The sequence below is a fragment of the Carassius auratus genome, chromosome 21 (assembly GCF_003368295.1).
Source record: "Carassius auratus strain Wakin chromosome 21, ASM336829v1, whole genome shotgun sequence".
Classification (NCBI taxonomy): domain Eukaryota; kingdom Metazoa; phylum Chordata; class Actinopteri; order Cypriniformes; family Cyprinidae; genus Carassius; species Carassius auratus.
Genome location: NC_039263.1, coordinates 8,780,631 through 8,793,516, shown reverse-complemented (window position 1 = coordinate 8,793,516; position 12,886 = coordinate 8,780,631). Strand labels below are relative to the sequence as shown.

Here is a 12,886-nt window from a genome sequence, read left to right as displayed (position 1 = left end):
GCAACAAAGATGCGCTGAGAGCAGCAAATGATTGCATGGAGATACGGTAAGGTGCCCTCAGAGCAGAATTAGAATATCTGCAACAAACAGGCGCTAAGAGCAGCAAGTGATTGCACAGAGATACGGTAGGGTGCCCTCAGAGCAGCATTAGAATATCTGCAAAAAAAAAATGCGCTGAGAGCAACAAATGAAGGATGCATGGAGACACGGTAAGGTGCCCTGAGAACAGCATTAGAATATCTGCAACAAAAACGCACTAAGAGCAGCAAATGAATGTTGCATGGAGATACAGTACGGTGCCCTGAGTGCAGTATTAGAATTTATGCTGCAAAAATACCTTTAGAGCTGCCAATTGTAGATCTAATTTAATAAGGTGCCTCAGAGCAGCATTAGAATATCTGCAACAAAAATGCGCTAAGAGCAGCAAATGACTGCATGGAGATACGGTAAGGTGCCCTGAGAGCACCATTAGAATATCTGCAACATAAAAGCGCTAAGAGCAGCAAATGATTGCATGGAGTTATGGTAAGGTGCCCTAAGAGCAGCATTAGAATATCCGCAACATAAAAGCGCGAAGAGCAGCAAATGATTACACGGAGATACGGTAAGATGCCCTGAGGGTGGCATTAGAATATCTGCAACAAAAATGCACTAAGAGCAGCAAATGATTACATGGAGATACGGTAAGGTGCTCTGAGAGCAGCATTAGAATATCTGCAACAAAAATGCAGTAAGAGCAGCAAATGAATTTTGCATGGAGATACAGTAAGGTGCCCTGAGTGCAGTATTAGAATTTATGCTGCAAAAATACCCTTAGAGCTGCCAATTGTAGATCTAATATCATAAGGTGCCCTCAAAGCAGCATTAGAATATCTGCAACAAAAATGCGCTAAGAGCAGCAAATGACTGCATGGAGATACGGTAAGGTGCCCTGAGAGCAGCATTAGAATATCTGCAACAAAGACGCACTGAGAGCAGCAAATGATTGCATGGAGATATGGTAAGGTGCCCTGAGGGTTGCATTAGAATATCTGCAACAAAAACGCACTGAGAGCAACAAATGAATGTCGCATGGAGAATACGGTAAGGTGCCTTGAGAGCAGCAATAGAATATTAGCAACAAAAATGCGCTAAGAGCAGCAAATGATTGCATGGAGTTACGGTAAGGTGTCCTCAGAGCAGCATTAGAATATCTGCAACATAAACGCGCTAAGAGCAACAAATGATTGCACGGAGATACGGTAAGGTGCCCTGAGAGCAGCATTAGAATATCTGCAACAAAAACGCGCTTAGAGCAGCAAATGAATGCACGGAGTTACGGTAAGCTGCCCTGAGAGCAGAATTAGAATATCTGCAACAAAAATGCGCTGAGAGCAGAAAATGATTGCACGGAGATACAGTAAGGTGCCCTGCGGGTGGCATTAGAATATCTGCAACAAAAATGAGCTAAGAGCAGCAAATGAATGTTGCGTGGAGATACGGTAAGGTACCCTGAGGGCAGTATTAGAATTTATGCTGCAAAAATACCCTTAGAGCAGCAAATTAATGTTGCACTTAAATACGACAAGGCGCTCTAAAATCAGTATTAGAAAAATATGCATAAAAAATGCAGCCAAGCATTTTGTTGTATGTAGCTATGACAAAATGCTCTGGGAACAGCAACAATACTAGCTAATGTTCCGAGTTAGCTTACTTGCATTAGTTAGCTAGCTAGTTAAATAACAGCTCGATAGAAAAATTAAGCTTTACTTGTTATATATACTTCATTATCTAGACATTTTAATGTAATATAGTTCAACATAAAACACAACATTACCTTAACTTAAAATCAAAATACTTCATTATTTTGACATTTTAATGTAATAATCAAATATAGTTCAACAGAAAACATAACATTACCTTAACTGCAACGATCTCCTTAGCGTGATGTTTCCCACGTCCTGAGAAAAAATAAATGCAAATAATCCATGTCCCGCCTCCTGCTGTCCTTGATTGGATGACTGAGAGAACCAATAAGATGCAATGCTGCCCTGTAAACATATTTCAATAACTAAAAGTTTAACCTGCTAGAGGACTAGGGTTGCCACCTTTAATACAGAAAAATAAGGGACTTGTATAAGTAATTGTATAAGGTGGTGTGAACACAGATTTTGGATAAAATATTTGTCATTGTTTGCAAACAGTAACACCATCCAAACCGTGAAACCACATAATAAATAACCGATCTACAAACATTTCTAAATTCATGTAAAACACACATTTTTTTTAATCTATTTTATATAGTCTATTGTTAATTCTACAGTAGCCTATTGAATAATGCAATCATTTTAATTAGTTAAATTGTTTATTTGCTTCACATAGGCACTATATTTTTACTTATCTCTTATTAAAATAATGCTTATGTGTCTGACTGTACACCTTAATAAACAAATCGCTAACACTTTAAAATAAGGTTCATTAGTTAACTACATTAATTAACATTAACTAATAATGATCTGCACTTATGCAGCAATTGTTCATCTTTGCTCATGCTCATTTCCAAATTTAATAATACTTTATTAAAATCTTGTTAATATTAGTTAATGCACTGAACTAACATGAACAATGAACAGCTTTATTTCTATTAACTAACATTAACAAAGATTAATAAATACTGTAAAAAATGTATTTCTTACTCATTGTTAGTTCATGTTAGTTAATACATTAATGCTTAATAAATGAACCTTATTGTAAAGTTTATGAATGTTGTTAACCCGAGGCATGCTATCGCACATCTGACAAGCCACGTGCGCAACAGAGAAGACAACTCCGAAAATACGGGACAAACCCCGTCCCATATTGATTCAAAACGGGAGGCGCTATTTTATTCTCAAATACGGGACGATTCCGGATTTTAAGGGACGGGTGGCAACCCTATGGGGCTGTAGTCCAAACGGGTCGTTTTTTGTAGGCGAATTCTGTTAAATCAAATATCTCGCTTGGCATTGAACTTTGAGCTTGAGAATTTTACAGATATTATTCATACTCTAACACCAACATTACACACTAACTAAAGTTTAAAACATGGGATCACGAACAAGGGGACCTTTAACCCACAATCTTGCGCTGCTAATGCAATGCTTTACCACTTGAGTCACAGGAACATCTTTAAACAAAAAAAACAAAAAAAAAAACACACTATTTTATTGCATACTGTTTTATAATGTACTTCAGTACTGAAATATAAATATCTACAACTTAACTACTATTTACAAAATTATTATTATTTCTGCTCTGTATGTAAAGTCCATTAATTATTAAATGAGTTCAATTGGGCAATATAGCATTGTTGATTAGTATGAATCCTTAATTAACAATCCTTTGTAAAAAGAATGGTTAGTACATTTATTTGTGAGGCAACAACCTCAGCAGCTGTGCTGAATTAATGTTTTGTCTTGTGACAACAGGTTAGCACACTACTCTGAAATATTTGTCACTTGTATACTGTTTCACACATTATTCTTTAAAAAATAGTAGGCAGTATACACTGTGTACTGGGCAGTAAGCAGTAAGCATGTAATTTCGAACACAGCCCCAGTGCTGCCTTTCAGCCTCGCCAGCAACACATTACCTCCTGCCGAAAACTTTCCGTCATTGTGTGTCATAGCTGTGTGCACTTACTACTGAAATAAGCTGAACGTAAAACATAGGTTAAGATATTCCCCAGCCTTTAATGTTTTCTCTTGACCGTGGAAGTCACTAAATATAATTTAAGCACATTTATTATATGCATATGCATTATGTGGATTTTATAATTTCAATAGGTGTATATCTTTATCTCGACATCAATATTTGTTGTAGTATATTTTTAGTTATTAATCTTTTTATTAGAATTTATTCAGTGTGATTATATTGAATTAAGTTGATATCCCCCCCTTATTTGTATAGGCTATATAATATAAGATTTTACATTTTTACATAAATTAAAAAAAATCTCAATAAAATAATTAATGAAGTTTTCAGTCGTTTCAGAAATGCACAGACTAATAAAATAACAGAAAGTATTTTTTCTTTTCCAAGCACACACACACATCCACACAGAGAGAAAGAGGGAGAGAGAGAGAGAGAGAGAGAGAGAGAGAGAGAGAGAGAGAGAGAGAGAGAGAGAGAGAGAGAGAGACTCACACACAAAGTGTACTTATTTAATATTGGCTACATGCTACAGGTGAAAGAACAGAGTGTATTTATTAGTAGGAATGGGAAGAAAATACATTATTTTAATTTACATAGCTTAATTGTACATTGCAATGGTAAGAGTTTTAATTAATCTTGAACTGTACATGATTACAATATTCTGTTAAAACTGCCCTGCCTGTCAAAGGTGTACATAGCTGTCCACTTTTTTAGAGGTATATGCATATTTGTGCTTATAAATCTGCATGGTATCTATCTGATATCTGCCTTTTGGCTTTACACTTATATTCCTCTAAAGCTGCTTTTGAAGTAACTTTATTATAGCATTTTTTTATGGACTGTTTACAAACTTACATCAATAAACAACAACTGAACTGCACAATCACAGTAATGACACACTATCATCTCCAGTGAAACCAGCCACTGGCTGTGACCCTGTCTGGCCTCTTCGGTTGGAAACATGGTGAGAATAGTGCTGAATGGTGCAGTCTGACAGCAGACTGATGGTGGGATTTAGCCTCTCACACTTCTGTAGTGTTTGCCCAGCTGGGAAAGGTGTCTAAACTGAAGATAGCTTTGCCCCAGCTGTTAATGGCCAAGGTAATGGAGAGGATGCCGATGATATTCATGACAATCCCTGTCTTGGCCTGCACATAAAAATTATCATTTGGATAACCAACTTTATGAAAGTAAATAAGTCACTGCTTTTATTTTTTCAAGATCTACATATCAATTAAATTCTTCATTTTTTAAAATACATTTTTCAAAAGTTTTAAAGTAAATCTAAATCTTTGTCTATACATTTCACTTTGCATTTTGGATTGAATAAGTCCCAAAAGGATGACGGTTCATATTTTTAAAGACTACTTATTAACACTCACCATGTCAGACACTTTCAGGTATCCATATGAGAAGACTATGGCATTCGGAGGCGTGGCCACAGGTAGCATGAAGGCAAAAGATGCACTGAGGGTGCAGGGGATCATAACATACAGAGGATTGACACCTATAGACTGGGACTAAAAAAACAAAACAATATAGTGTTAAAACAACTTCTTTTATTGAGATATACTATATATTGAAGTGAATTTAAAGGCACAATGTGTAAGATTATTTTAATTAAAATATCCAAAAAACACTCGAAGAGTTTTATATATTCGCTTTGACAGCTTTCAGCCTCACCCTCATCATCATCATCATCATCATCTGTTTTTATTTGGGCATCAGAATTCCACAAAATCAACATAGTAACAACTAACAATCATCAACACAACACAACAGGCGAAACCAAAAAGGATACATGCGCAGATTATCAAGTACATTAAAACAAATAAATAAAACCGTGGATCTGATGCTCAAAAGGAGTAGGCAGAAGCTTAAGCTTATTGACGCCTACCCCCTTTTTTTTTACATTTAAACCGTAGGTATCTACTATAATCGATAAGACAGTTGCCACATATTAGTGTTGTCCTATTCCAGTGACAGTACAATCAACAATATTAACTCACAATCATTCTGCTAATTCCAAAAAGAAGAATCTTCAATAAGTACAAAAAAAAACACACACAAAAAAAACTCGCTAGTCACCAATCTTTTAATTTGATCTTTTGTTCCTTACTTGTTATGAGTTCAATACATTTACTGGCCACAATTGTTTATAATTATAAATAGTTTAATTATATTATCTTGATTAACTTATATTATCTTTTTAGTTTGTCAGTCAAAAAAAATACAACATAAATAGATTGCTCTGCAGCTAATTCCATTTCTACACCTAAGGACATTCTTCTGTCCTGTACTTAGACAGTATAACTTGTTTATACTTTGATTTAAATTGATAAATGAATGGGCACTGCTTGAGTTGGGCTCTCAGGTTATTCCAGAGTCTGGCACCACACACAGACACACACATACTTTTCTTCGTCGTTCTGAAAGCCGGTACTTTAAAATGACCATAACCTCTCAAATTGTAACAGCTATCTCTTTTTATGAATAGTATTTGAATATTTGCAGGTAGTAGGATCCAATTTGCTTTATACATTAATTGTGCAGTATAAAAAACGACTAAGTCCATGAATTTAAGCATATTACTTTGTAAGAACAGTATATTTGTATGTTCTTGGTATCCTACCTTATGAATAACTCTGATTGCTCGTTTTTGGAGAGTTACAAGGGAATGCAGGGAACTCTTATAATTATTACCCCAGACCTCAATTCCATACGTTAAGTATGACAAAATCAGACTGGAATACAATATATACAGCGCCTTGTAATTTAAAACGTACTTAGCTTTGTTTATGATTGCAATATTTTTTGATATCTTCCTTTGTATGTGTCCAATGTGTGATTTCCAGCTCAATTTGTTGTCTATTGTGATTCCCAAGAATTTAATTTCTGTTACTTTTTCTATTTCAATACCATTTATACGTATCAGTAGTTCCGGAGTTTCCTTATAATTGCCAAAAACCCTGCTTCATTCTACTACGCTATTAAATCATTCGTTCATGCAGGGGCATTGCTAGACCTAAAGTTCTACTGAGACATAGGCCCCCATTAATTTTTCTATCACTTTTTTCTTCAAAGCCTGCTTTGTGCAAGAAGTGTGCAACACAATGCACTGTACAAACTTCCGTTGCTTAAAGTGTTAGTTCATCCGAGAATGTGTATGTACTCAAAGGTGTATGTGACTTTCTTCTTTCAGAATAATCCAATCGGAGATATATTAAATATTGTCCTTTCTCTTCCAAGCCTTTCAATGGGGGTAAGCAAGTATAGGTCTCTGCAGGAAAGTAATGGGAGTTACTTCCAAGCCTTTCAATGGGGGTAAGCAAGTATAAGGTCTCTGCAGGAAAGTAATGGGAGTTACCAGATCAGGGTGTTTTTACACCATAATACCTGATCGGTTGATGTCATAGTGATGTTAGGTTTAGTGGTGGGTTGGGTAAGGGGGGTCATTTAGATTTCATGATTTAGAAACACCCAGCAGTTTGAAAACACCCTCAAGGTGATAAACGCCCACTTTTGCTCTGCAGAGACCTAAGTCTCGGGGTAAGCGGGTGTTTGTTGTCAACAGTTCAGAAGACGTGAAATAAAGTTTAACTTAAACTTGAGATTTATATTGGGGCACACTGCAGATTTATACTGGGAAAAAAGTCTAGCAATGCCCCTGAGCACATCAATGGACATGATTTCTGCCCAGTCCCTTCGGATTGCATTGGCTGTGGGGATGAAGATGACAACTCCCATGATTCCACACTCAGTCACTGCATTATTAAACTATGCTACCTGGGGCAAGTTCAAGCTCAAACTTGTGTGCAACGTTTTGCTACGGTTTCCTGTTTGAATGACATGTTTCCTGGAAATGGTGTGCAATGGGGTTTGAAATAAGTGTTTTCTTGATTGGTGTGTCAAAATGTCAACCCAGCAGCATGTATATAAACCACACTGTTTTAAAGGGGTCATATGATGTGGCTAAAAAGATCATTATTTTTGTGTATTTGGTGTAATACAATATGTATGTGGTTTAAGGTAAATATATATATATATATATATATATATATATATATATATATATATATATATATATATATATATATATATATATATATATGAGGGGCCGTGCAAGCCGTAATTAATTCTGGCACTCTCAAACACTTTCTCCATTAGAGCTGTAATCGGGCCTTGAAAGTTAGGCCCGACAGCACCCGAGCCCGACAGGTTTCGACCCGAACCCGACAAGTACATTTTGATTGACAGCTTTTTAAAAGCCAGTACCCATTTACAGCCCGACATTATTCATATGTGCGCACACACTCCTTGTGTCAAGAATGAGTCATTTATACATGTTTTAACATAATTTATTTATAAATAAAGTAGACTAGGCCACTTGGAAGTTGGAATAAAGAAATAAAATAAGTCCTCTGTAAAATCGTAACATCTTAGCACTCTAAATAGGAATAAGCTACAGACCAACGCACCAATAAAAAACAAGTTTTTTTAAACAAATTAAATTAAAGGGGGGGTGAAATGCTCGTTTTCACTCAATATCCTGTTAATCTTGAGTACCTATAGAGTAGTACTGCATCCTTCATAACTCCAAAAAGTCTTTAGTTTTATTATATTCATAAAAGATAGTCTGTACCGATTTTTCCCGGAAAAACACGAGTGGCTGGAGCTAAAGAATCACGAGCGCCAGTAGGCTTTTGCGTTGAGCGCGTCTGGAAGCTGTGACACCGTGAGGACAAAACCAACCAAAACAAACCATGGCTAACAGTCAGATTCAGCATATATTTATGATCCAGAATCAGATCCAGAGGCTGAAATTTAACAAGAGCAGCATCAGCAACAATGTCTCTATGTGGTATGTACTGAAACTGTATATATTTGCTTAGCGGTTTTGGAAAATGACTAACTTCCACTTTTTCTTCTTTTTTTTTTTTTTAAAGGGGGGGTGAAATGCTATTTTTTACACTGTTAAAGAGTTGCATTCCCATGCTAAACATGGACAAAGTTTCAAAAATTAAGTTGTATGATTGAAGGAGTATTTCTGTTCCAAAAATACTACTTCCGGTTTGTCACAAGTTTCGGAAAGTTTTTTTCGAGTATGGCTCTGTGTGACGTTAGATGGAGCGGAATTTCCTTATATGGGTCCTGAGGGCGCATCTGCCGGAAGAGCGCTCTTCCGGCAGACGTGCCCTCAGGACCCATATAAGGAAATTCCGCTCCATCTAAACTTTCCGAAACTTGTGACAAACCGGAAGGAGTATTTTTGGAACAGAAATACTCCTTCAAACGTACAACTTAATTTTTGAAACTTTGTCTATGTTTAGCATGGGAATCCAACTCTTTAACAGTGTAAAAAACTCAGTATGCATGAAATAGCATTTCACCCCCCCCCCCCCCTTAAGCTAAATTTAAAATTAAGATGGGTATTTGGCAATAATGAAATTAAGATAAAGGCTCTGCTGGATTTGCTTCGCCACTAGCAGCTGACATTTAATAAAAGAATAATGCCAACATTAGTGTAAATACTCTGTCCACATTATGGATTTAAGACTCAATTACTATTTAGTTATTATTTGAAAAACCTTTACTCACAGAGATTTGGCTAAGCCTACATGTTTTTGTGGAGGAAAATTATTGAATCCACTGTAGATGTCTTCAGCGCGTTCCTGCGCTCACTGATGGTGCATGATTATTCACTAATTATTCTCATTATAAACTTTTCCACACCACAGACTTTGCTTTAGTTGCTGGTGAAACCAAAACGTAAACGCTAGAGTCAAGCCTCCGTTTCACCTACTCAGCATCCATTTTTGCATCTTTGTGTAAATGTATATTTCTACTCTCACACACATACATTCTCCTTTCACATAGATAATATTTTTTTGCTTTAACACACTTACATTCTCCTTTCACATACATACATTTATACTCTCTCTCACACACTTACATTCTCCTTTCACATACATACATTTTTTTTTGCTTTCACACATGCATTCTCCTTTCACATAAATATATTTCTACTCTCACACACATACATTCTCCTTTCACATACATAATATTTTTTTGCTTTAACACACTTACATTCTCCTTTCACATACCTACATTTTATTTTTTTTGCTTTCACACATGCATTCTCCTTTTACATATATTTCTTTTTTGGTATATATTACTTCCTGTTTAAGCAGGAAGTCACTCTCAGACCAGGAAATACATGTGCAAGACCTGCTCAGATCTTCCGAGAAGGGTCTGGCTGCAGACTTGCAATTGCATTCTCAGACTTGCACTCTCAGACACTTGTGCTTCTGTTAGCGACATCACTTGCAGTCTTTATTCGTTTTATTTTGTTCTATTTATTGATAACTTTTTGTTTAAATCTTACAACATTTTACAACAGTAGCCAGGTGGTGAAGACAATAAAAAAGAAACTGAATTACAATGTCACTTGCAATTGCTACTTGCATTCTCAGACTTGCACTCTCAGACACTTGTGCTTCTGTTAGCGACGTCACTTGCAGTCTTTATTCGTTTTATTTTGTTCTATTTATTGATAACTTTTTGTTTGAATCTATCAACATTTTACAACAGGAGCCAGGTGGTGAAAACAAGAAAAAATAAACTAAATTACAATGTCACTTGCAATCGCACTCTCCGCTACCTGTGACGTCACTTGCAATCAACACAAATCGTGCGTGTTGCCAATGGAGACAAGACACTGTGGTAGTGCTTAAATGATTAAAACTAAATTAGTAGGCCTACTACTATCATGTACAGGGTCCTGCAAGAAAAAGACAAGACCGGCAAATCCGTGGCCACAGAACAGCAGAATATGAACGCAACGCACAAAGTCTTTTCGTTAAGCGTTTTCCTCCTGTAGAAAAAAACAAAACTTAATATGGCATGTTTTAAGATACATTAAGTTCAATTAAAAGACCAAATTTTATATAGTTATCATTTAATGTACTACAAGGCTAGCAGATGGCTATGAACACAATGTGGCCTAATAACAGACTAAGATGATAAAGACAATTCAGTAGGTCTAGCCTATATGTTGACAGTAGACAGTTTATCCGATATGAGAAAATGCTTAACGCGAAACTTTGTGCGTTGCGTTTATTCACCGCGTATTGTCTCCAATGGCAACATGCACGATTTGTGTCGATTGCAAGTGTCACAGGTACTAGAGAGTGCAAGTAGCGATTGCAAGTGACATTGTAATTTAGTTTATTTTTTCTTGTCTTCGCCACCTGGCTACTGTTATAAAATGTTGGGAAATTCAAACAAAAAATAAATAAAAAATCAATAAAATAAAAAATTAAGACTGCGAGTGACGTCACTAGCGGAAGCGCAAGTGTCTGAGAGTGCAAGTCTGAGAATGCAAGTGCAAGTCTGCAGCCAGACCCTCTTGGGCTCTTCCTCACAATTTTACAGTTATGCTATTCAAAGTCTTCCTGTTTTCTTTTCAAGTACATATTTTAAGTTTTTAACTTTAACATATAATTATGTAACCAACGTGTTCTACAGATCTGTGTACAAGTGTTAAGACATTGATCATATTAACAGGGCTTAACGCTAAGGAAATTCTCTACTGGTCCGGTTCGGCCAGTGGTTAAAATGTTTTTACTTGCCCTGGCAACATTTTCACAGGACTTGCCACACTCATTCAATCAATCAATAAATAAGACTTATTGTTTTCATTGTTGACTGTAACATTGTATTGTAATAAATAATAACCATTTTGCACAAATACAATAGTTCAAAGATAAAACTGAAATTAACCATGCTTTTTCAGGTCTTTCAGGTCTTTCAGGTAGGTCTAACTATTCCAGTTAAGGATGCACTGATCAGGATTTTATTTATTTTACACTCAAATGAGCCGATTCCCATCCTCTTTGCAAATTTATTTAGTTCTTATTCTTTTTTTTTTCTTCTTCTTTTTACATTTGTTAAATGTTTATTTTGCTCTGTTACTGGCCAAACTAACCTTGAACAAACAAACAAACAAGCTAAAAATATATGCAACATGAAGCAAGTGCACAAAACAAAAACATCAGATGGGCTGAATGAATATTTTATTATTACTATTTATTATTATTAGTTTTATTTCCTTAATTATATGTGTGTCTGCACTATGTTTGTATTTTCTTTACTGGAAGCTCCTGACAAAATTTCTTCTGTGTTTCTGATTCGGATGAAAATGTTAATTCAATCTCTGACAACTGGTGCCGCTTATAGAACACTAGTCTAGCACTGAGTTATTGCTGCACGCAGAGCTGCAATTGAATAAATAATTCAATAAAAATCTAAAAGTAAACTGCTATGACTCGAGTTATTTAAATAATATAAAGATATTGCTGTTCCTAACTTGCAACCTCCCACTTAATTCACTTCCTAAATTAAGTGAAAAAAAAAAAAAAAAAAAAAAAACATTGGACGCTTATAATACGTCTATCAGGCAAAACGACTGAGGCTGAGCTCCTGTCCTCAATCATAACTCACTCAAAGGACGAGGCCATGTAACCTTTTCACAATGATAATATTTATTTATTTATTAAAACACAGATAGCTTGCTGAAATACTTCTGCGGCTGCCTCATCTACCTCAGCCATGCTGATCAAGACCTGTCACGGTGAGCCTGATCTCTAACCTGCCTTCCGCTTCAACTAAACGCCTTCCGTTTCCACTATATTTTCTCTCTTACATACATACATACATACATACATACTCTCTCTCTTACATACATACATTCTATATTATGTATGTGTATATACGTATGTGAAAGGAGAATGTATGTGTGTGTGAGAGTAGAGATATATGTATGTGTAAGGAGAATGTATGAGTGTGAAAGCAAAAATATATGCATATGACAGCAGAATGTATGTGTGTGTAAGAATAGAAATGTATGCATGTGTAAGAAGAATGTAAGTGTGTGAAAGCAAGAATATATGTATGTGAAAGGAGAATGTAAGTGTGTGAAAGCAAGAATAAATGTATGTGAATGGAGAATGTATGTGTGTGAGAGTGCCAGAATGAATAAAGTCTTGTATGGCCCCTCATATATATATATATATATATATATATATATATATATATATATATATATATATATATATGTTTATAAAATATTTTTTTTTTCCCCACTTTACGGAAACAGACTTTGTGCCACAGACACATTATAGGCTACTGGTTCAGAAAACTGCCCTTCTCCTCA

At 35.7% G+C, this 12,886-nt stretch overlaps 1 protein-coding gene across 2 annotated transcripts in view; it reads right to left on the bottom strand.

Moving 5' to 3' along the window:
• Positions 1–4,201: 4,201 nt before the first annotated feature.
• slc13a5a (solute carrier family 13 member 5a) overlaps positions 4,202–12,886 on the bottom strand; it is a 72,474-nt gene continuing 63,789 nt past the window's right edge. For both annotated transcript variants that reach the window (XM_026195727.1, XM_026195729.1), the window contains 2 exons: positions 5,055–5,192; positions 4,202–4,820 (listed from right to left, as the gene is read on the bottom strand). In XM_026195727.1, the coding sequence (XP_026051512.1) occupies positions 4,695–4,820; positions 5,055–5,192 (264 nt within the window). In that variant the 3' untranslated portion in view covers positions 4,202–4,694. The remainder of the gene's footprint in view (positions 4,821–5,054; positions 5,193–12,886) is intronic.